The sequence below is a fragment of the Triturus cristatus genome, chromosome 4_1, assembly GCF_964204655.1.
Source record: "Triturus cristatus chromosome 4_1, aTriCri1.1, whole genome shotgun sequence".
Classification (NCBI taxonomy): domain Eukaryota; kingdom Metazoa; phylum Chordata; class Amphibia; order Caudata; family Salamandridae; genus Triturus; species Triturus cristatus.
The window spans coordinates 1,345,615,453-1,345,640,543 of record NC_140585.1 but is presented as its reverse complement, the minus strand read 5'-3'; the positions used below and the strand labels follow the sequence as shown (position 1 = coordinate 1,345,640,543).

General features: G+C 46.7%; 1 protein-coding gene across 2 annotated transcripts in view; it reads left to right on the top strand.

The window, feature by feature from the left end:
* The window catches only part of ATF6 (activating transcription factor 6), a 740,128-nt gene that overhangs the window by 297,066 nt on the left and 417,971 nt on the right, over positions 1 to 25,091 (top strand). For both annotated transcript variants that reach the window (XM_085654834.1, XM_085654835.1), the window contains one exon: positions 14,690 to 14,815. In XM_085654834.1, the coding sequence (XP_085510960.1) occupies positions 14,690 to 14,815 (126 nt within the window). The remainder of the gene's footprint in view (positions 1 to 14,689; positions 14,816 to 25,091) is intronic.

Below are 25,091 nucleotides of genomic sequence, written 5' to 3'. Positions count from 1 at the left end.
TAAGTAGGCACCGCAAAATCATCCCGGCGACCACGACGCCAATGATAAGCGCGGAGTCGGAAGATGCCACCTACCGACGCGCAGGTTTACTGCTAAGAAAAAATTCTCTGGATCCAGTCTGACGCCTGGGGTCAATTTAAGGTAAGGAATCTATAACTATCTATAACTTACCTATGTCTCTTACAGATACATCTTTACCGAAGGTAAGTAACTTGTTCTTTTGTACGAGTGAAATATGAGCCCAACTATAACGTCTGGCACTATATATATGTGTATAATATTTTTGAGGCATGTGAGCTGTAGATCACATGCTTTTCATACTCCTGCCATCTAGTGTTGGGTCCGGATGTTTGCAAGTTGTTTTTTCTTCGAAGAAGTCATTCCAGTCACAAGGTAAGGTGACTCCTTCTTTCGGTGATAGTGCTCATGGGCATAGACTCTATTGTTAGATTGTTTTTTTCTGCCATCGGGTTCGGACGTGTATTGCCGCGATCTGGTTTGAAACTGTCCTTCGGATTCCCCTCGGTGCGCAATCCACTCTACCCGCGTCAGTATTGTTTTGTACGCGTACCCTACTTCTCCGCGTATTGTGGGAGCCCTACAGTCTCCTTCAAACCGGAGCTCCTTTTGTTGCTCCTTTTATCGTGGGGGGTCCAAGACCACATCCTCAGACACCAATGTTTCCTGTTATAAAGGCAACAATCCATCTTCCTCCAGGTAGGGGCAAGGGTTCCACACTCCGTAACTCCCCTTCCCCTAACAAGCAGTGACTTAGCATTCCTCCCGATCATTTAACACCTGTCGGGGAAAGTCTTCTACAATTCCTCACCATTTGGCAATCCATAACAACTGACAAATGGGAGCTAGGAATGATCCAACATAGTCATTGCCTGGAGCTTACCACAATTCCTCTAAACATTCCACCTTGTTCTCACAAACTGTCACCAGAACATTTGCACCTCCTCAAACAAGAGGCCCAGTCTCTCTTGCTAAAAGGAGCAATCAAGCCAGTACCTTTACAATATCAAGGGTCAGGCGTTTACTCCCTGTATTTTCATTAAGACCTATTCTGAACCTCAGAGAACTGAACCACTACACACTGTCAGAACATTTCCACATGGTGACATTTCAACAAGTGTTCCCACTTTTACAACAGGACAACTATGTTTACTCTAGACTTAAAGGATGCATATTCCAATTCTCCCCGCTCATCGCAAATATCTCAGATATGTGAAAGCGGGTCAACATTACCAATTCAAAGTACTACCATTTGGAGCCACCACTGCTCCCAGAGAATTTACCAAATGCCTGGCAGTAGTCGCAGCTCATCTGAGGCTTCCCCTACCCAGACGACTGGCTCATCAAAGCCGGCAATTACCAGAAGTGTCTCCAACACACTTAATCCACAATTCACCCACTACATCAACTAGGGTTTACAGTTAACGCTTTGAAATCCCATCTGCAGCCTTCAAACACAGTCTTATCTGGGAGGCATCATAAACACCCAAAAAGCTCAAGCCTCTCCCAATGCAGCCAGAATTCACAGTATTCAGTCTCTTTTCACTCAGTTTCAGCCCAACCACTCATTACCAGTCAGTCTTCATGCAACTGCTGGGAATTATGGCGTCTTGCATCATAATCGTACCCCATGCAAGACTTTACATGCGTCGCCTTCAAGGATGCTTAGCAAGTCAGTGGAACCAGTCGCAGGGTCGATTATCCGATCTGGTGTTGGTAGACGGCCGCACCCATCGTTCTCTGCAGTGGTGGAACCCACAAAATGTATCCAAAGGGCGGCCCTTCATCGACCCTGTTTCACAGACAGTGTTAACAGCAGGCGCATCGCTCACTGGTTGTGGTGCTCACTTACAGGATCACCCAATCCAAGGATTATGGAGTCTAAAGCACAAAAATCTCCATATAAACCACCTAGAGCTACTAGCAGTGTTTCTAGTGCTCAAAGCCTTTCAAACTCACCTCGTAGGTAAAGCTGTCCTAGTCCGCACGAACAACATGACAGCAATGTACTATATACAAAAACAGGAGGGGTTGCACTCTCTCTAACTGTCACACCTAGCACAAGCAAATGGCAAATGGGACATTCACCTAAAGATTTATCTCCTTGCAGAACATCTTCCAGGAGTAAACAATCAGAGTGCCGACCTTCTCAGCAGACAGAGGCAGCAAATCCATGAGTAGGAACTTCATCCTCATATTTTCCTCTCCTACTTTCAGGAATGGGGATTTTCTCATAGACCTGTTCGCCACAGCAGAAAACGCTAAATTCCCAAGCTATGCCTCCAGTTTCCCACACCCGCTCTCCAAAGGCAATGCCCTATGGACGAACTGGTCAGGGATATTTGCCTACGCTTTTCCGCCTCTCCCACTCATGCCACTGGTAGTTGGGAAGCTCAGGCAAACATCCGTCACACTAATTCTCATAGCTCTCACATGGACCAGTCAACCCTGGTTCACCACCCTGCTGGAGCTGTCAGTAGTTCCACACCAAGAGCTGCATCTCACCTCCTGTGTCCTCATTCAGAGTCATGGAGAATACAGGCATCCAACTCCCAAAGAACTCAACCTGGCTCATGAAGTCATAGTTTGGTTATGTACACCTACCACCAGATTGTATGAATATCCTAAAAGAGGCTAGAAAGCCTACTACCAAGGCATGTTATGCAGCAAAATGGAAGCAATTTATTATCTATTGTAACAACAGTATCAATCCTCTTGATGTATCTGTTAGCTGTTACATTTACAGCAATCTGGACTAGCTTACACATCCATTCACTTACATCTGGCAGCAGTAGCTGCATACTTACAAAACAGACAACACTTATCTCTATATTTATAGTACCAGTGATTAAAGCCTTAATGGAAGTATTAAAAAGAGCGATACCACCAAGAGTCCCAACTGCACTAGTGTGGAACCTAAACATAGTCCTTACAAGGCTAATGGGTTCACCATTCGAACCAATGCATAGGTGGCAATTGCAATTCCTCTCATGGAAGGTTGCTTTCCTCATAGCATTAACTTCACTGAGGAGAGTTGGTGAACTCCAGGAATTATCTATCCAAGAGCACTTCTTTCAGCTTCACAGAGTGGTTCTTCGCATCAATCCTAAATTCCTCCCTAAAGTAGTTTCTGCCTTTTATTATCAATCAATCGGTTGAGTTACCCATGTACGTTCCTTAACCTGATTCTGTAGCAGAATGAGCTCTACACACCCTTGATGTTAAAAGAGCTCTATTCTATTACGTTGAAAGAACTAAAGAATTTCGCAAGACAAAGCAAATCTTTTTTGCTTTTGCTCCACCACACAAAGGCAATCCCATATCTAAATTAGGCATTGCAAAATGGATTGTAAAATGTATCCAGACATGTTGTGCGAAAGCAAAGAGAACTTTGATAATACCCCCTAGAGCTCATTCCGCACACAAAATATTAGCTACAATGACATTCGTGGGGAATATTCCCCTAGCTGACATCTGTAAGGCGGCAACATGGTCTACACCGCAGATATACACTGTTAGACCTGTCAGCCCTTTGGGTGGTCCCTCCTCATCATTATTTATTTTGTCCCACTTTTGCCTCAAACCCTGTTTGAATTTTTCCTTTTTGGGAACCACCAGACTTTTTAGTGTTGCTGCAGATTCAGGGAGCCATTTTATCTACCCCTGGAACTTCTGTCTGAGGGCCTGGAGCACACAATGGTGGCCACCTGTGACATCACCAGCACCCACTGGAACCTACTAGCACCTTCCAGAACATTCCAGAACCCTGTGACAGTTGGAGGCGGTTTAGAATGTTGGGAAGCTAAGACAGAGAGTTGGCAGTTGGAGCTGGCAGTTGGCACCTGACTGGTGAAGAGTGAGCAGCAGAAACCTGAAGGAGGAAGGAGTGAGGCAGCAGGGGTGGAAACTTGTGCCTGGAGTGGGGTCCATAAACCCACCCTTGATACTAGTCCCTACTGACTGAGCCCAGCCTGGAGCCCTGTGTGGGAAGAAGCAAGAAAAACCAACTTAAGGACCTGGACAGCAGGAACAGGCCTTAGAATCCAAGAACAGCAAGATCCTGACCTGGATACTGGTTTCCCTGGAGTCCGACGTCGAGTAGCCTGGAGACCTGGAGCCCGAGGTGGAGAAGCGGCGCTGACTGGAAAAGCAGACGTCGTACCCGGAGCCGCCAGAGGTCGAGAGAGGGCGCCGACGGAGGTCGTGAGGAGTACCAGAGGTCGAGGAGGAAGTCACCCGAGGTCGAGTGAGCGGCGTCGACGGGGGAGTGAAGTCCGCACTCCGGAGTCGCCGGAACCTGAGGAGAGGAGCACCGGAGGTCGGGAGTGAGGTCGCACTCCGGAGTCGCCGGAACCTGAGGAGAGGAGCACCGGAGGTCGGGAGTGAGGTCGCACTCCGGAGTCGCCGGAACCTGAGGAGAGGAGCACCGGAGGTCGGGAGTGGGGATCGCACTCCGGAGCCGCCGGAAGTCGACATCGAGCCAAGGCCGGCCGACGTCATCGAACCTGAGGTCGCCATCGGACCGGAGCCGCCCGAAGTCGACATCGAGCCAAGACTGCCCGACGTCATCGAATCGGAGGTCGAGATCGAGCCGAGGCCGCCGACATCGAACCGGAACCGCCTACCGGCGTCGTCAAGAACTGACATTGCGCCGAGGCCGCCGACATCGAACCGGAACCGCCTCACGGCGTCGACACGACTCCAGCGGCGTCGGAGCTTCAGAAAAAGGGCAGTAAGTGGAATAGAGGGCGCCTAAGGCCCTGTGGAATCCTGAGAGACTACCCTAGGGGCTAGAGAGGTGCTGGAACCAGCTTGATTGTGCCAGGGGTGAGCTGAGACTAATTCAGAGGGGTTGTGTAGAGTGAGAGAGCCAGGTCTCTAGAATTCCCCCCTTGATCTACCTCAGTTTAGGCCTCAGCCTTGTACAAGCCAGGGAATAGACACCCTCAAGCCATCCACCTAACCACAAGCTGTGCCTGGGCCAAATTAGCCCATGGTAATCTCAAATGTGAACTGATTCTATAAGTGTCACTGTCAGCTTTTAATTATTTATTGAGAGCACTGTATTTATTGTATTTAACTTATTTATTGCTCCACTGTATTTATTGTTCCACAGTATTTATTGTCGCACAATATTTATTGGTTTGCAGTATTTATTGCCTCAGAATACTTAATTGCCTGTATGTTTTGCACTTATATTTATGCCTTAATTATTTATGATCACCCCTATTTATTGAATCATTAAGCCAGTATTTATTTGACCTGCACTACTTAGAAAGCCTTGTATATTGTGATTGTGTATTATTTATCTAATCAGCAAGTAAGAGAAAAAGAAGATAAAGAAAGATATTTTCATAATTTTTACGGTGTAGAGTCGTTTTTGGAACGGATGCACGCATGGTTATTGTATGGGTATGTCGTATGCTTAGCACGGTGCCTGATTCCTGACCACTCGAGCCAAGCTACCACTGTATGTCCTGGAAAGACCCCGTTACCACCAACCTCTTTCGGTGTGGGAGTGGAGTATTTCCAACATACACCAAACATTATTGTGTAGATGAGTTAGCGGGGCAACAAGCTAATGTAGGACAGGCAGTACTCAAAACACTGTTTCAGACAACTACAGGTTAGCCACCGCTCTGGCAGCATACTGCTTTATAGTCTATGCAAAGCATGCGATCTACAGCTCACATGCCTCAAACAGGTAATGTTACTTAAGCCAGTAAGCATTTGTTTTCGGCATGTACAGCTGTAGATTCACATGCACCCACCTGCCTCTCCTGTCACCTGTAGTTGTTGCAGTTCACATTTACATACATATGCATGGACATCTCTGTTCTACACTTACTAACTCCATTCTCACCCTCTGCGGGAAAGCAATCTAACAATGGAGTTGATGCCCATGCACACTACCACCGAAAGGAGGAGTCACCTTACCTCGTGATTGGAAAGACTTCTTCGAAGAAAAACAACTTGCAAACATCGGGACCCAACACTAGATGGCAGGAGTATGCAAAGCATGTGAATCTACAGCTGTACATGCCAAGAACAGGTGCTTACTGGGTAAGTAACATTAGCCATATATATATTACAGTAACACCATCTTACAAACAAGCCACTGAACACTAGTCTTCGTCAGAATCCACAAGTTTATTATATGGTAGTTACCATATAATAAACTTGTGGATTCTGATGAAGACTGGTGTGCAGCAGCTTTGTTGGAACTTAGTTGTAAAAAAATGGCCTGGCAGGGGGGTGCTCGGCCCCTCTCCCTTTTAAAAATAAATAAAATAAATTAAAAAAAACATTTTCTAAAAAAAATAATTGGCCAGGTCCCAGGGGATGGGGTCCCCGCGGCTGAAATCTGTCTGGGGAGGGCGCCGTGTGGCCTCCTTCCCTTGAAAAATAAAATAAGCAAAGGCCTAGCACCGGGGGATGGGGTCCCTGGGGCCAGAGTTGGCCTTGGTAGTGGGGCCGTGCACCCCCCTCCCTTTGTATTTAAAAAAAAAACAGTGGATGTATTGATGAGTGACTGCGTGTATGAGTGGCTGTGTGGGTGGGTGATATAGTGTGTGTATAGAGCTATGAATCAGTGAGTGGGTATGCACTAACTGGTATTGGTGTGTCTATGGTTTCGAGAATGATAGTCTGTATTTTAGAGTGGGAGTATAAAAGGGTGTGAGGATGTGCATCAGAGATTAAGTGGATGATGTAATCAGTGATGTCATTTGAGATGCCATCAATGATGTCACTGACCATGTCAGGAGTGATGTACTATGTGACGTCATCAGCAGTGCATTTGCGGGGTGCGAGTTATAGTTAGCTCAGCTAACTCTAGCGGCTGAATTTCTCTGGTTTTGTGCGAGTGAAAGGTCAGACTAACTATGTTTTTTTCCAGTGAATTTCTACGTTTTTTTATGCTAATTCCTAACTATACCATTCCCGAAACCTGTGTTTTTTTTTTTTTTACTGAATGTGTGTGTATATGTATGTGTGTGTATATGTATGTGTGTGTGTGTGTGTGTGTGTATATATATATTCACTGAAAAAACCATAGGTTTCACACGTTATAGTTAGGAATTGGCATTTAAAAAACCTTGCAAATTCACTTAAAAAACCATAGGTTTCACACATGTTATAGTTAGCTGGGCATTTTCCTCATGAAAAACCAATGAAATTCCCCCCGTTATAGTTAATGCAGGCAACTATAACTCACGCGACCGTAATCCGCTGCTGATGACGTCAGATATTACATCACTGTATTTACACATTTATATACCCATGTCGTCTTCCCTTTTTTTTTAGCTATACATATATATATATATATATATATATATATATATATATATTTTTTCCAGAAAGACACATATGTCATCAGTGATGTAATATCTGACGTCATCAGCAGCGGATTACGGTCGCGTGAGTTATAGTTGCCTGCACTAACTATAACGGGGGAATTTCATTGGTTTTTCATGAGGAAAATGCCCAGCTAACTATAACATGTGTGAAACCTATGGTTTTTAAGTGAATTTGCAAGGTTTTTTAAATGGTAATTCCTTACTATAACGTGTGTGAAACCTATGGTTTTTTCAGTGAATTTGTACGTTTTTTTAAATGCTAAGTTACTTGACGCCGTTCGTGCCGTGCGCGCACGGTACGCTTCGCGCACGGTGTTCGCACGGTGGGCACGCGATGCGCTTTGCGCACCGCGCGCCCACTTCACGCAGTTTGTTCCGTGCGCGCACGGTGAGCACGCGGTGCGCTTTGCGCACCGCGCGCCCACTTTACGCAGTTAGTGCCGTGCACACACGGTGCACTTTGCGCACCGTGCACGCACGGTGGGCACGCAGTGCGCTACGCGCACCGCGTGCCCACGTTACGCTTAATGGGCCATGTACGCACGGTGCGCTTCGCGCACCGTCCGCACAAGGAGGACACATGATACGCTTTGTTGTTAAGGGTTTTGGCATAAACTGTTATCATTTGATAAGCCATGCACGCACAGTGCGCTGCGCGCAGCGTGTGCACACGGGGGGATTAACATTGCGATTTTATTTAAAAGCGTTTAGAACGTGCGCGCACGCTGCGCGAATCTCTCGGAATTGTTTTCATTTCAATAGTGCGCGCACGCTTCGCGCACTCGGCGATTTACCGAAAAAAATAAAAAAAAATTAATTGCCCTTGGGGGACCTCCTGGAACCCCTTGACCCCTGCTAGGGGGTCAGGAACTGTCCAGCGTGCCACCTTTACATGTTTTTCTCCTTTGTGTTTCACCCCCCTCTCAGTGCGAGAGACAAAATGGCGGCCGACACTTCCTGGTTTCGACCGATTCGAATGTTTACTAAGATGTAACAACCAATCAGAAGTGCGCTCGCGGACGGCCGAGTGAGCGCACCCTGCGCGCACGCTGCGCGCGTATAGATCTATATATTGATTTAAATGCTATTTTCTCAGAAAATACTGAACAGATTTACACCAAACCTGCAAAAGGCACCAAACGGACCTTATGGCTACCTCTCTGCCAAATTTCACGTAATTCTGTTCAGCCGTTCGGGCTGTAGCTGCGACTAAAGTTCCTATGGAAAAATCCATGGGGTAAACGTGTTTTGGGACCCCCCCTTTTTCTCGGCCCCCGCTTGACGAATCACCCCGAGACTTTCAGGGTAGGAGCGGAGCGCCCCATTAGTTTTGAAAATTTCGCGAAGATTCGTCAATCGGCGCCAAAGTTATTCAAAATAGAATTTTGAGATTTCCTATGGAAACTCGGTCCTAACTATAACTATCTACTGGCGATCGCCAGTAGATAATATATATATATATATATATATATATATATATATATATATATATATATATATATATATATATATATATATTCACTGAAAAAACCATAGGTTTCACACATGTTATAGTTAGCGGAAATTTTACTGATAAAAAACCAATGAAATTCCCCCGTTATAGTTAGTGCAGGCAACTATAACTCACGCGACCGCAATCCTCTGCTGATGCTAATACTGTATTTAGACACTTATTTGCCCATGTCTTCTTCCATACATTTTTAGCTATACATATATTACAAATATTTTTTTTTCATAAAGACACATATGTCATCAGCAGAAGATTGCGGTCGCGTGAGTTATAGTTGCCTGCACTAACTATAACGGGGGAATTTCATTGGTTTTTTATCAGTAAAATTTCCGCTAACTATAACATGTGTGAAACCTATGGTTTTTTCAGTGAATTTGCAAGGTTTTTTAAATGCTAATTCCTAACTATAACGTGTGTGAAACCTATGGTTTTTTCAGTGAATTTGTACGGTTTTTTAAATGCTAAGTTACTTTACGCCATTCGTGGCGTGCGTGCCCACTTAACGCAGTTCGTTCCGTGCGCGCACGGTGCGCTTCGCGCACCGTGCGCGCACAGTGAGCACGCGGTGCGCTTCGCGCACCGCGCGCCCACTTTACGCAGTGCCCACGTTACGCTAGATGGGCCATGTACGCACGATGTGCTTCGCGCACCGTGCGCACATGGAGGACATATGATGCACTTCGTTTTGAAAGGTAATATTTGAATTTTTTGTATATTTTATAAGCCATGCACAAATGGTGCCCTTCGGGCACCATTTGCACACGGGGTGGAGAGAGTGTGGATAATTTTTTTTTTTATTTTTAATATTTTTGTTTATCTCAGCAGTAATAAGCCATGCACATTTGGTGCCCTTCGGGCAACAAATGCACACGGGGTGGAGAGAGTGTGGATAATTTTTTTTTTTTTTTAATTTTTTACCGTACGCGTACGGTAAGCGTAATCGGCGAAATTACCGAAAAAATAAAAATTCAGTTTTTGGCCTTGGGGGATCTTTGGGGACTCCCTCAACATGGCTATGTGTGTGGGAGCTGTCTAAACAGCCCCTTTACATGTTTTTGGGCTTTATCTTTTAAAAATCACTCTCAGTGCGAGAGAGAAAATGGCGGCCGCCGCTTCCTGGTTTCGGCCGATTCGAATGTTTACTAAGATCTAAGAGCCAATCAGAATCGCGCTCGCGCACGCCACCGTACGGTAAGCGTACCGTACGCGCACCGTAAGCTGGCTCAGATATATATATTGATTTAAAGGCTATTTTCTCAGAATCTACTGAACAGATTTACACCAAACCTACTAAAGGCACTTCCTTGACCTGAGGACTACCTCTCTGCCAAATTTCTAGTAATTCTGTTCAGCCGTTCGGGCTGTAGCCCTGTCTAAAGGTCCTATGGAAAAATGCATGGGAAAAACGCGTTTTGGGACCCCCCTTTTATCTCAGCCCCCGCTTGACGAATCCCCCCCGAGATTTTCAGGGAAGGAGCGGAGCGTAGCGCCCCACCTATTTTGAAAAATTCGCGAGGATTCGTCGACCGGCGCCAAAGTTATTCAAAATAGAATGTTGCGGATTTCCTATGGAAACGTGGTCCTAACTAAAACTACCTACTGGCGACCGCCAGTAGGATATATATATATATATATATATATATATATATATATATATATATATATATATATATATATATATATATATATATATATATATATATATATATATATATATATATATATATATATTCACTGAAAAAACCATAGGTTTCACACATGTTATAGTTAGCTGGACATTTTACTGATAAAAAAACCAATGAAATTCCCCCGTTATAGTTACTGCAGGCAACTATAACTCACGCGACCGCAATCCTCTGCTGATGCTAATACTGTATTTAGACACTTATTTGCCCATGTCTTCTTCCATTAAATTTTAGCTTTACATATATTACAAATATTTTTTTTTCATAAAGACACATATGTCATCAGCAGAAGATTGCGGTCGCGTGAGTTGCCCAGGGTTCAAATAATACATTCTTTTTTGAACTCTCCCCCGTGAGTGCTGTCGTCCGTGATGGGTACGATTACCTAATGGAACTGGGAGCTTGAAAATTTGAAGCGGGAACACCCCCGCTTGGCGTGCACCCGTTCGAGAGTGCAACTGGCTGGTGTTGTGGAGCGGTTATATATATATATATATATTCACTGAAAAAACCATAGGTTTCACACATGTTATAGTTAGCGGAAATTTTACTGATAAAAAAACCAATGAAATTCCCCCGTTATAGTTAGTGCAGGCAACTATAACTCACGCGACCGCAATCCTCTGCTGATGCTAATACTGTATTTAGACACTTATTTGCCCATGTCTTCTTCCATACATTTTTAGCTATACATATATTACAAATATTTTTTTTTCATAAAGACACATATGTCATCAGCAGAAGATTGCGGTCGCGTGAGTTATAGTTGCCTGCACTAACTATAACGGGGGAATTTCATTGGTTTTTTATCAGTAAAATTTCCGCTAACTATAACATGTGTGAAACCTATGGTTTTTTCAGTGAATTTGCAAGGTTTTTTAAATGCTAATTCCTAACTATAACGTGTGTGAAACCTATGGTTTTTTCAATGAATTTGTACGGTTTTTTAAATGCTAAGTTACTTTACGCCATTCGTGGCGTGCGCGCCCACTTAACGCAGTTCGTTCAGTGCGCGCACGGTGCGCTTCGCGCACCGTGCGCGCACAGTGAGCACGCGGTGCGCTTCTGCTTTCCTCCGTGACTATGGTATGGGTGCCATTTACCACAACAACTTGCGTTATGACATGCAAGACATTTATAGAGGAGATGGTGTGCACTTCAATGATGAAGGGAACAGAGTCTTCCTCTTGAACCTTAGACTCTGCATCGGTACTTACTTGTAGGTACCACTAAAAAATCATTTCATAAACACAACGGCTCTTTTTAGAGCCCCCTAATATCTAAACACTTAAATCTGATTTTCATTTTTTTTTTTTTTTTTCTACCGTACGCTTACCGTAAGCTTACCGTACGCGTACCCCGTGATTTTTTTTAAAATCAATAAATGTTTTTTTTGTACTTTTCTGTCCTTCTTTGACCCCCTTAGGGGGTCTGTAACTCTCCTCATTGCCCCCTTTCCTTGTTTTCACTCTTTTTTTTCAGAGTGAAATACACAAAATGGCGGCCGCCGCTTCCTGGTTTCGGCAGATTCGAATGTTTACTAAGATCTAAGAGCCAATCAGAATCGCGCTCGCGCACGCCACCGTACGCTTACCGTAAGCGTACGGTAAGCGTACCGTAAGCGGGCTCAGATATATATATTGATTTAAAGGCTATTTTCTCAGAATCTACTGAACAGATTTACACCAAACCTACAAAAGGCACTTCCTTGACCTAGGGACTACCTCTCTGCCAAATTTTGAGTAATTCTGTTCAGCCGTTCGGGCTGTAGCTCGTTCTAAAGGTCCTATGGAAAAATGCATGGGAAAAACGCGTTTTGGGACCCCCCTTTTATCTCAGCCCCCGCTTGACGGATCCCCCCGAGACTTTCAGGGTAGGAGCGGAGCGTAGCGCCCCACCTATTTTGAGAAATTCGCGAGGATTCGTCGACCGGCGCCAAAGTTATTCAAAATAGAATGTTGAGGTTTTCCTATGGAAACGTGGTCCTAACTATAACTACCTACTGGCGACCGCCAGTAGGTAATATATATATATATATATATATATATATATATATATATTTATTGCAACCAAACTCCTGACCTACCTAGGTGCTCAGACACCTTAAATATTCCACCAAAAAACACGTACTAATTAGTAACGTGATGCAGGCCACACCACCAGTGCTTCGTAAAGTCCTTTATTTCCAGGCAAACAGAAGGCATAACTCGTTTCAATTCATGCGAGTCTTTGTCAAATGCTCATAATCATTGGATAAGTTCATTGGTTCTTTTTAAATATTCAAAGGCTGTAGACATTGAGAACGGACTGATTGCCCACAAAGAACTTAAAGCAGCAGTAAGTTGATTTTTCGAGTTTTAAATGAATTAACTAAGGCCTTGATGGAAAGTATTCTTTGTTTGTAAGTTCATCCTTTATAAATATAGTATTTTCAATTCACCATCCTTTCATGCCTCAAATGTTCATAATTTTGCAGTCACCTCGACCACAGTTCCCACAATGCTCCATTCCTGCTGCTCGTACATCTTAAATCATTTGTTAATTGTTCTCAATTCAAGCTTGTTTTCACATTGTGCCTTGTAGTTTCATCACGCATTCATGGAATAGTTCCAAATCATAATGAAAGCAGAACCGTATATATATATATATATATATATATACACACACACACACACACAGATAGAAGCAGAGAACTCTGGATAGTTCCCAAGTTTAGGTGGAGTGCAGCTCCCATATAGAGCACTCTAAAATACCAGCAACACTGTAAATTGGCTCACCTCATGTCTGCTTTTCTATCAAAGTCTTTAACCGTAGGATTAACACGGTGCCATCCACGCCTAGATAGTGGCCTAGTCTCTTGCCATATCTACAGTAAAGTATTTAAGCATAAGATTAGTACAGTGCCAGCCATGCCGAGCTGTAAAGTGACAACAGCTTTTTACCACTTCAGGCACAGTACTACAGCTTTGAATTGGTAAAATACCAACCAAGCAAACTTGAAATGATTTAAAGCAACCCCTGACACGTGTTTCACTATCATTATAGTTCTTCAGAGAGGTTTAGCTTTGTCCAGACACAAAGGAGCACCCAGTATACGTGAAAACAATACCCTTTAAGGCTATATAGATGTGTTCCATCTCATGTCTTTTTTTCTTCCCCCACCCTAGTCTTCCAGTCTTTCTTTCACTCTTGTGACTTCTTCTTAATCTCTTATTTTTCCTTTGTTGTTATTTCTTCTCTGTCTGTGTTTTTCACACTCTGGGTCAAAACCGAACGATGAATAATAAGTTCCTGTCAATAAAACAGTATACTGTTGCCTGCTACCTGCAATCACTGGCACAAATTAAATTCTGAATTAGCAGTCCCTCCTCCTTCTCAGATAATGAGCAACTTATTCATCAATTTCCTCTTGCTCACTATTAGGAAACATCAACCTGCCCATGGAAACAGTGCTCACACCTACCCGGTAGAACACCTTTCTTCCCTAAATTGCCTTAAATAGCAAACACACAATGGGTGATGGGAGAATGCTCTTAATACGTGTGTCCCTTGCTCAGAGTTCCACTGCACCCAACGGAAAAGCCCCAATCAGGGTGAAACTGGTCTTGGGTGGCTTGTGTTCCGGTTCAGAGAGGACCTGGCATGGTAGTTCAGGCTGGACTGTTGCTATTAAGCATATGCACATGACTGGATCTAATTTGATGTGGCATTGTGGTTAAAAGAACCATGGGTTGTAGCGCTACTCAGAGCAATTGCCAGTGGTTAGACTTATTGCAAGCATACTCCCATTACCTTTTGTGTACTAAATTGCCTTGAAGATATGTTCCATTTAGGAAGATTAAGATATGGATGTTGCAGTGTAGTGAAATCCTGTGCTTCAGCTCCAAGTAGACTTTTTTGATGGAAGAGGGCACCTCAATCAGAACCTTAACATAATATGAATGGTTAGTTGTGAGTGCACCTTAAAGGGTGCTACCTGGTTTTGTTTCATACAGCCTGTCTATTTTTTAAATGCTCGTATTATGCAATATTTTGGCTGAGCCAATAAACTGTAATGAAATAAATTAAAGTTGGCAAAAGGGGATGATTGCATATTTCTACTCTTGCTCTGTTCATAGTCTGTTTGAGAAGGACCCCAGCACATATCTTGGCAGAGGAGATCCTGTGCATCACAATAGACACCTTCTGGGCTTTTCTCCTGGAGAGGAACAGAACAAAGCTGAAAAAGTACCTGCAAATATTGGGTAAGTGAGCGACCAGGTGTATGTACTGATAGAGAGCAGAGTCTGAAACAAATCGAATGCTTTTGTACATGCAAATATTCTTGCCAACTTTGAAAGCCACCTACTTTACTTGCTGTCACCCTGCACTTTAATTGTATTGCGCATAATCATTTTAAGTTATTTTAATAGTCTAAGATGTTATATGAAAGCACTTTCATGTCTGTAATGTAATTGGTCAGGTTTTTTTTTATTAATCTAGGGAGCTCTTCCTGTAAGACCTGTGTATGGCGGTTAATGGTTGTAGCTATTTTGAAGGTTGGGTATAAGTGGTATGTTATTACAATCCCATGCCCCTACTTCCCAGGCGATTCCTTCCACTTACCCCTTATTCTGCCGCTACAGCCCCACCAATAAATTGCCTGATATTATATTGTTACAAAATAGAGCTGCATTTAAGCATCACCTCTGCACTCTGAAGTCTTCGAGTCAGACTTGGAGATCCACTGTCAACTTTGTTTTTTTAACAACTTCAAAAAACTTATGGTCAGACAGTGTGCAGGGGGTGATTTTTCCTCTGAAAACACGATTCATGCCGTGATGTGACTGCAGGTAACCAGTGTTGGTCAAAGACCCTCAAGACGTTTGCCTTTGGTGCATGGGTTCAGGTCATGACTCTGTTGTGCAATTATTATAGTTCTGTGTGGAAGCGGGAGGCAAAACTCCACATCCCTGAGCATAAGAGACATTGAAGTGAAAAAATAGATTATGCGCTGAGTCGCGGTGGGTTTATGATCCCATTATAGGAAACATTCCTAAGCAAAGTACCTTTCTTGCTCAAAGTCAACAGGTATGGTGAAGTTCAAGACTCCTCCACTAAGTGTGGATAGTTAATTAGTGAGAACCAGAAGAAGAAGGAAAATCAAAAGATTTTATAATACTGCCCTCACCTACTATGCAGTGGCATGCTTCATCATAGGGCCGCTGCAGACGTCCAGGCGCAGACCAACGCACTGGACGGAGTGCTGTTTGTTTTAGGGGTGAGGGAGAAAAGGAAAAGAAAAGCAAGTTTGTTACAGGGAAGAATGTTCCCTCAAGAAGGGATCTTTAGTGCAGAAAAGTAATAGAATAAAACTGTCTAAGGAGATACCTTTGCAATACCTTTATTCTTGGGTCCCCTTGACAGGGTTAAAAATAATGCGATCTGGGGATATACAGGAGGGTAACTGCCCCTTAATCCCCACTGCAAGTACTAACATGTTTCGGCCTTCCACTCTAGTCCTCATGGGTCAAAAAGGCCTTCTTCAGGGTGTAGATCCCTTGGATTGTATGGTCCGACAATAGTAATAAAATCTGCGGATAAAGGCGGAACTATTGTCATTCAAGGAAAAGAAGCATAGAACAACAAATGTTTGCACCTTTTCAGTGATGGAAGAAACTACACTATCCTTGAAAAAGATCTGACCGATGACCTAATGAGGGAAATCAGTACCTATGTAGAAGAGGCTGTCTCACATGGCTGGATTAGCCAGAAGGAGGATATTTTTCTATGTAATCAACATCCCACGGTACCATACTTTTATACTCTACCAAAAGTACATAAACCACCTCATCCCCCTCCAGGTCGGCCTATAGTGTCGGGGATAAATTCTGTACTCGAACCTCTATCCAAATTTTGGGATTTTTATCTCCGCCCATAGTGCAAAAGATACCGGCGTATTTGAAGGATACCCGTGAGGTACTCAACCTCATCAAGGAGCTGAAATTTGATCCTAGTAATGAATTGCTGATTGGACCCGATATCGAGTCATTGTATACCAACATCCCCCATTGAGAGACCCTGAGGGTGATTGAGAATATACTGTTCGCAGAGGAGTGGGATTACCAAACACCCAGAGCCTTCATTCTGTGCCTGAACTCGCCTTTACCATGAATTGTTTTACAATATGGGGATATATTTTACCTACAAGTCCATGGGACATCCATAGGGAGTTCTTTTGCCCCAAGCTTGGCTTGTCTTTATATCTCGCACTTTGAGGGTGAAAATATCTTCTCATGAAATAATCCTTTCTCCGACCACTTAAGATTTGGAGAAGATATATAGATGGTGATGATAATTTTGAAGGGGAACAAGTCCATAGCAGAGGAATGTTTGACATGGCTAAATGAGAGGAACCCCTATCTGTTCTTTACAGGGACAATGTCAACTGATTCTCTCTCATTCCTGGATCTGACCATCAAGGTGGAGAATGGTGGCCTAGTGAGTAGTGTGTTTCATAAACCAACGGATAGGAACAACCTACTTTTATTTAAAAGTTTCCACCCACGCTCCTTAAGGGAGAACCTCGTTTATGGACAGTTCCTGCGTTTACGCAGGAATTGTTCAGAACTGACCGAGTACAACAGAGAGGCAGAACTATTGAGCATGAAGCTCCGCGATCAAGACTACCCCGAACAAGTTATCAAGAGAGCACAAAAATGTGCCAAAAACAACAAGAGAGGCTCTACTTGAGACACAAAGAGAACTGCTCTGCTCCAGGGTGTTTCATGAAGGGTCTTAACCTCGTCCACTCTGAGTCTGCCCTCCAGGAAGGTGTCGAAGATTTGGCACGAGTTGAGACACACTCTCTCCAAACGACATGTTTCCCTCAGGCAGTTAGCTCGGGTGGTGGGCCTGCTCTCATCATCCATTCAGACCATCTTCCTGGGTCCCTTTCATTATCGGGCCCTACAACGCCTAAAGCTGCATACTTGCGCAGAGGACTTCCATACTCTCACAAAGTTCCACTCTTTGAGGAGGCTCAAGAAGAGATGATGGTGGCTTGCTCATATGAACGTCTGGAATGGCCGAACTATCTTCGGGTCCGCCCCGGACTTTGTTATAGAGTCAGATGTCAGCAGGGCAAGCTGGGGTACCAGATGGGGCGACTTTTCTATGGGAGGATTATGGTCTCCACAAGAACAGAAGTTACTTATCAACTGTTTAAAACTTCTGGACAGCTCGTTAGTGGTCCTTTGCTGGATGTAAGATTCCATTCAATCCTGTGTCCTCCTCAGGATGGACAACATATCGGCTGTCCATTTTATCAACCACCTAGGGGGCACCCGCTCTAGGATCTTGCATCCACCTTTTGGCAGAATTGCCTGGACCGACAGATATCAGTCACAGCTTAATACTTGCCAGGACAGGAGAACCAGGTTGCTTATTTAAATTCTTGCAATTTCCGGGACTCCAGCTTTTGGAAACTCCACCCAGAGGTTTTTGCATCCCTTCAACAACGATGGGGTCCTTTATCTGAGTATCTTTTTGCCTCCAGGCACCAGCTTCCTCGTTTTTTCAGCTGGAGGCAGACCCTCTGGCGGGGCCATGGATGCGTCCCTCCAGGATTGGAGCCGGGAGAAGGGGTACGCCTTCCCGCCCTTCGCAATGATCACAAGAACCTCTGCACAGGTCAGGAGGCATAGGACGGAGTTGGTTCTGATCACTTCCATTTGGAGATCACATATTCAGTTTCCAGTTCTGCTGGAACTTTCCTGGAATTCTCCAGTCCCACTCCCCCTGCTTTCAGATCTATTTCTCAATCCCAACCAAGTTCCACATCTGTTAGTTCAGGGAGGGTCATTGAACCTCATGGCGTGGCGGATTACTGTGGACGAAGGCTTGTTCCAGGCCTTTCGGACAAAGCTGAGGGCTTCATGTTAAAGGCCGGGGCCAACAGCATGGTCAAGAGGTACCGCTCTGCCTGGGATAGGTGGACCCATTGGTTAGTGCGACAGGGTCTTGCTCCAATGGCTGCAGATGTAGTACACGTTATCAATTTTTTGTCTCACTTGGCTTCGGATGACCTGGCATACAGATCGTTATCTCCTAACGGTTCGCAATCTCGACGGGCCACATTACGGTCAACGGCACAACGATTGGGGAGCACCCTCTCGGGTGCTGCCTTTTGTCAGGGATTAGACTCTCCCTTCCACCAGAACTTCGCTATTCAGTGCTTTGGGACGTGAACCAGGTGCTTAACTTATTTCTTTCCTGGCAACCGAACCATTTCCTTTCAAGGAAAGTGTGAGAATTTGGCCTGGTTTATGCGGTCCACTAGTTCTAGTGGGCACCTTGTACCAGTCCAAACAACCCTTATTGAGGATAGGTTTAAAGACAACCTTTATTGAAAGCTATCCTAGTGGTAGCTATGGAGAGCAGCCTTCAGGCTAAGTCTTAAAGGAGTGTAAAGCAGCTTGGTTTACCAGATTATAACCTCTTGAATCACTAAATGAAAGGAGAACCACCCAAGGTATACATAAAATATATGTATTTATTTCTAAACACTCACTACTAATCTCTTTATGAGATTAGAGTCCAAGATACACAATTATACAGTTCTAAAACGACAGTAAATAGCACAATATACAATGGTGCCCTAGGGGCGGACCAAACCATACATTAAGAAAGTGGTATAAGAACCACGACTTGACTAGACAGTGCGTAGATCACGTAGAATCGCTGGGACCTCAAGGAACCACCCAAGGTAGTGACACAGCAGACCCACGGGGGACGCGTGCAGTGTGAGAACACAGGCACGAGCCCCGTACCATTCTATGGGAAAGTCGCGGTTGGAATTTTAGAAGTTAAGGACACTTAGGAGAGGACTTTGAGCAAACCCCTTTAGACTAATGGGGTTCTAGGGCCAGCACCCACGGGAGCACCAGAGTACTCAAGTTACCTCACCCAGGGAAGCCGAGTGCATAGGTGTCAAATGGTGTTGGGAATAGTCTTTGATTTAAATGGCGATCTGCTGCAAAGTGCTGCTGCCGGGAAGGAGAAAAGTGTCCGGTGTGATCCAAGCCTGGATCGAAGATCAGAAGAACCGGAAAGCAGAGGGGACAGAGTCTGGGTCACTTGCCAGTGCCCAGGGGCACGATAGACGAATTCCCACGGATGTCGGGTGATTCAGGTGCTAAGAGGTGAAGCTAGACTCTGCAGCCACGAGGACCAGGAGGCGTTGAGGAAGACCAGGAGCTGGATTCGAGCTGTCCCACGAAGGATGTAGAGTGCTGCAGTGTCGTTGCCCGGATCGGACCCAACAAGCCTTGGCAACAGAAACCCACGCAGGAAGAGAAAAGATGCTTCGGTGCGAACCAGCAAGGTCCTGGGGACTCACCAAACGATGGAGAGTCAGGGCACGACTACAGCAACCAGGTAAGCCCAAATAGAAGTAAAGTTGCCTTCACAGGGACCCACCAGTCGACGGACTAGGGATCGCGAAGGGACTTCGAGAAAAAACACAAAGGGCCAGCTCACAGAACACTTGTGGAGTGTAGGCGGGCAATCTTCGGTGCAAATGCTGCTCGGGTCAGGGCTACAAGTAACCCAAAGCTCAGCTGCAGGAGTCATTGGAAAGCTGATGTTTCTGCAACGTGACACGGTGTCCAGGGGTTCGGGTTTGGAGTCCGGCTGGAGCTTCGGAGATGTAAACTGGTCAGATGCGTCTTTGGTGCCTGCCTTGCAGGGTAGTAACTCCTTTACTCAAGGGAGATTCTTCAGTCATCTAGTTCAATGTAGATCGTCGAAGTTCCAGGATTCAGTATCAGAGTTTTGTCCAGGTGTAATCTAAAGTCCTCTAGCCAGGGATTCCTTTCTTGTACCCAAAGAAGGGGTGGGACAAACTCTAGGGACCCACCTATGGGAGGGTCAGGAAAGAGGGGTGGCTACGCCCATTTCCTTTGTCCAGTTTCGCGCCAGAGCAGGGGCGGGTAGCCCCTGCAACCGGTTTGAGTTGGACTATGCACAGGGCACCAAATGTGCCCCCAGTGCTGAACTTCAAAGCACTCTTGGAGTGCACCCTCCCAGCCCCAATACACTAAAGTCTGTCTGGGAGGTAGTGACACCTCCCTGTGACAGGAAACCTATTGTCCAGGCCTCCCCTGCTGGAGTTTCGTCCAGCAGCAGGCGGCCAGACTAGTGTCTGTAGCTGGCAGCATCCATTTCGTGATGCCAGAGCTCTGTTAGCTGGTAACGGGTATACCGGTGTTGTCATGTCTCTCCCTCTAGAAGGGTGCGATCATACTCCCACACCAGTCACTGGCGTGGGGGTTTGATTCCAAGGTGTTTGACACCAAACACGACATGTTTCCGTGCAGCCAAATTTGATGTCGCCTCAATACGTTTTGGGCCCTTGCATGTCGTGGGTACTTGGGCCTCCCACACCAGGGAGACCTGGGGGAACGCTGGGGGATCCACGCAAGCCATACCTCCCTGAATTCCCCCAGGTGTCTAGTTTTCAGAAATGTGTGGGTTTGGTAGGTTTCCCTACTTGGCCGCCGAGCACGGGGCCAAGAACCCAGGTGACCCCCCTTGCAAAACCAGGTCGTTTTGTGATAGGCAATTTTGATGTCGTCTCAATACCTTTTGGGCCCTTGCCTGTTGCGGGTATTTGGGCCTCCCACACGAGTGAGGCACCATTTTTATCGTGAGACCTGGGGAAACGCTGGGTAGTAGGAAATTTGTGTCAGCCCGGTGATGCCACAACTTTACCACACAAAAATGTGTGGAAAAAGTGATTTTTTTTCAGCTAAATTTGAGGTTTGCAGGGGATTCTGGGTAGGAAAACATTGGGGGATCCACGCAAGCCACACTTCCCTGGAATCCCTGGGTGTCTAGTTTTGAGAAATGTATGGGTATGGTAGGTTTCCCTAGATGGCCGCCGAGCCTGGGGCCAAAAACTACTGGGACCCCCCTTGAAAACCAGGTTGGTTTGTGATAGGTAATTTTGATGTCGCCTCACTAGGTTTTGGGAGCATGCCTGCCGCGGGTACTTGTCCCACCCACACAAGTGAGGTACCATTTTTCTCAGAGGACTTTGGGGAATGCGGGGTGAGTGGAATTTTATGGATCCACACAGATTCCAGAACTTTCTACCACAGAAATGTGAGGAAAATGTGTGTTCGAGGCATATGAGCTGCAGATTGTACACTGTGCATAGATCGCCATCTGGTGTTGGGCCCGGATGTTTGCAGTTTGTTTTTCTTCTTTGGACAGTCTTTGGAAGTCACGAGTTTGGTGACTCCTCCTTCGGTCCGTACTGCGCATGGGCTTCGGCTCCATCCTCAGATTGTTTTTTTCCGCCATCGGGCTCGGATGTGATACTTCGTGCTCCGGCTTCGAACTTCTACGGTTCCAGCCTCGACGGAAAATCCTCGTTCATCGAGTTTCTTCATCTATCTTCATCTCTCGAAAAGGCACTTTTCTCGATTCCACACATCGGCGCCGGCCTTCGGGCCCTCCTCGACTCCGGTCCCGGCCGATGGAAAGGACTCCGTTCAAAAAGTGCCCAAAATGTGGGTCTAAATTTCCCCACACCGACCTCCACCAGGTGTGTAACCTTTGCCTCTCTCCAGAACACGAGGCTAGTGACTGCCCCGCCTGTAAGTCTTTTCGATCAAAAAAGACCATCCGGTATCGAAGAGCTCGACGCACCATGGCGCACTCATCGACCGCGGCTCCACCGGACATCTTCGGAGACGACACCGGAGCTTCGGGGCAACACCACACCGAGCAGGAGGAAGACATCGTCCGCGCTTCCGAGGCCGACGACTCCGACCTGGAGGACATCACACCGGCGCAGAGGGTCGTGAGTACTCTACCCCCTCCCACCCCCGCGCCCAAACCCAAAGAGACTCCGGTTACACCTTCGCCTTCGGGCCTGGGGAAAACCAAACACGCAGCTTCTATCACCCCACTTTCGGGCCCGGTGTCGAAGCCTCACAAGTCTCACGGCAGCTCGGGCTCGAGCCAGCCGACTCCTGGTGCCGATAAACACCGTTCGGCACCGAAGAAAGTGACGCCCAGCTCGACTCCGAAGCCACCGGTGCCGAAGCCTGGACTCTCGGTGCAGACAAAACACAAACATAAATACCTCGGCACCGACGCTCCGACGCCGAAGCCTACCTCGACGCCGAAAAAACAGGAGGTTCCAAAAAAGCATGGCGCAGAGAAACCACCCAAATCCTCGGCTCCGAAAACATCGGCGCCAGCTGACGACTCGGCGCCAACTGACCTTTTTACACCCGATCCTTATCAAAAGAACTTATCAAAGGATCCAAAGACTGGGCTCTTGATTCTGACTGTCAAGAAAAGACGTCTTGACACACCAGCTACTCCTCCACCGCCCAAGCGGAAGGACTTTGCCACATCTCCTCTCAGAGTGCCCTCCCCACCACCTCCTACACCTCCTCCTCCACCTCTTCCACCTCCTCTCCCTCCCAGGTCTCCGCCACCCTTGCCTCATCACTCCCCGACCCCGTCCCCAGATCCGGATTACGGGGATCCAGATTATGATCCAGCGGACGCCCCAATGGACCCCACACCACCGGGGACCCCAAACCCATGGGAAGATTACCACAACCCTGACATACCAGATGTGCCTCAAGATGACCTCTACCCATCCAGGCCATCTCCCCCAGAGGACTCACTAGGTTTTCACCACTTAGTGCAGAGAGCAGCACACTACCATGGGGTGGAACTACATAGCGAACCAGTGGAAGACTACTTCTTACTGGATACATTTGATATCCAGGATAAGTCCACAGCCATCTTGCCTATGCTTAAGGGTGTCACCAAACATGCTGCTGAGGTGTTCAAAGACCCTGTCAGGGCCAGGGTCTTAAACCCTAGAATTGAAAAGAAGTACAAAGCAGCACCCACAGACCCTACTTACATTAAGGGCCCTGCTCCCTTAGATTCCCTAGTTGTGTCCACGGCTAGAAAGCGGTCTAACTCACAGTCCTCAGGTGAGGCCCCACCGCCAGATAAGGAATCAAAACTCCTAGATGCGTCTGGTAAACGCACTGCCTCGCAAGCCGCGAACATCTGGCGCATTGCAAATACACAAGCGCTGCTCGCGCGTTATGACAGAGCACACTACGATGAGCTTGAGGCTCTTATGCAGCACCTCCCTGAGAAACACAAACGTAAAGCTCACGACCTCATACAGGAGGGAAAGCTTATTACAAATACCTCCATTAAATGTGCCCTTGATGCAGCGGACACTGCTTCTAGAGCCATAAACACTAGTGTCCTGCTTCGCCGTCATGCCTGGCTCCGAATTTCAGGGTTCAAGCCAGAAGTCCAGGCATCCATTCTAAATCACCCCTGTTAGAAGGCGACCTCAGAGGAGCCCGGAGGGGGCCCTGACTGTCCTGAGACCCACCCTCAAAGTATCGTAGCCGGGCACTGGCGGGAGATTCCGCAGGGGAGGAATCTCGTACCTAGGATCGTACACTTGGCACCACACGACAAAGAGACACCACACCGAGGGTTCTTAGGATTCAAGCTTTATCAAATCGAAGTGGTAGGATCTTTATGATCAGCAAGGCAGATATTTACAAGCAGAGCGTGGGCTCACAGAGTCTTGGCGGGGGTAGGAGGTAGCGGGACAGTCTTTGGGGGGATATGGATCAAATGCAGGAGCGTACCCGGCGCACAGCTCACAATCCTCGAGCTGGGGGATACGCTTGTCGTCGTGGGGTCCGGCGGGACCAAAGAGAGTCTGGGGGAGCCGCGAGTCACTCAGCAGGCTCAAGCACAAGTTCGGAGGTCTTACGATCTTCAGGGAGCCGCGAGTCACTCAGCAGGGCTCAAGCACAAGTTCGGAGGTCTTACGTTCTTCGGGGAGCCGCGAGTCACTCAGCAGGGCTCAAGCACAAGTTCGGAGGTCTTACGTTCTTCGGGGAGCCGCGAGTCACTCAGCAGGGCTCAAGCACAAGTTCGGAGGTCTTACGTTCTTCGGGGAGCCGCGAGTCGCTCAGCAGGCTCAGGTACCAGTTCGGAGTTCTTACGATCTTCGGGGAGCCGCGAGTCACTCAGCAGGGCTCAGATGTTCCAAGGCGAATCTGACGGACAGTCCTAGAGCACCCCTTGTTATAGGTCGACCCCTCTTTGATGTCCGGAGTCTGTGCAGGCAGGGGTCTTGCCACCTGGGGGTCGCTTGTCGAGGTTTCCTGCCATTGTCTTTTGATCCTTTCAGGGCCGGGTCGGGAGGAGTCCCAGACACCCAGCAGGCGTGGAGCCAGCCCTCAGGGAGGCCGGAGGGCTGATCGAAACCCATCGTACCAGGGGAGTTCAGAGGTGCGATAGAGACTGCTCCTCCCTCTCTCATCCCCTGGAAGCGTGATGTCCTCCAGCCGGAGTGGCGCCTCTAGGCCCGGGTTGTGCTGGGGCCGGGCGGCCATCTTGGTGCACGAAGTGGGCACGCGTGCCCGGGGTGGCCGAAAGGAGAGAGGCCATGGACGGGGAGGCCCGGGT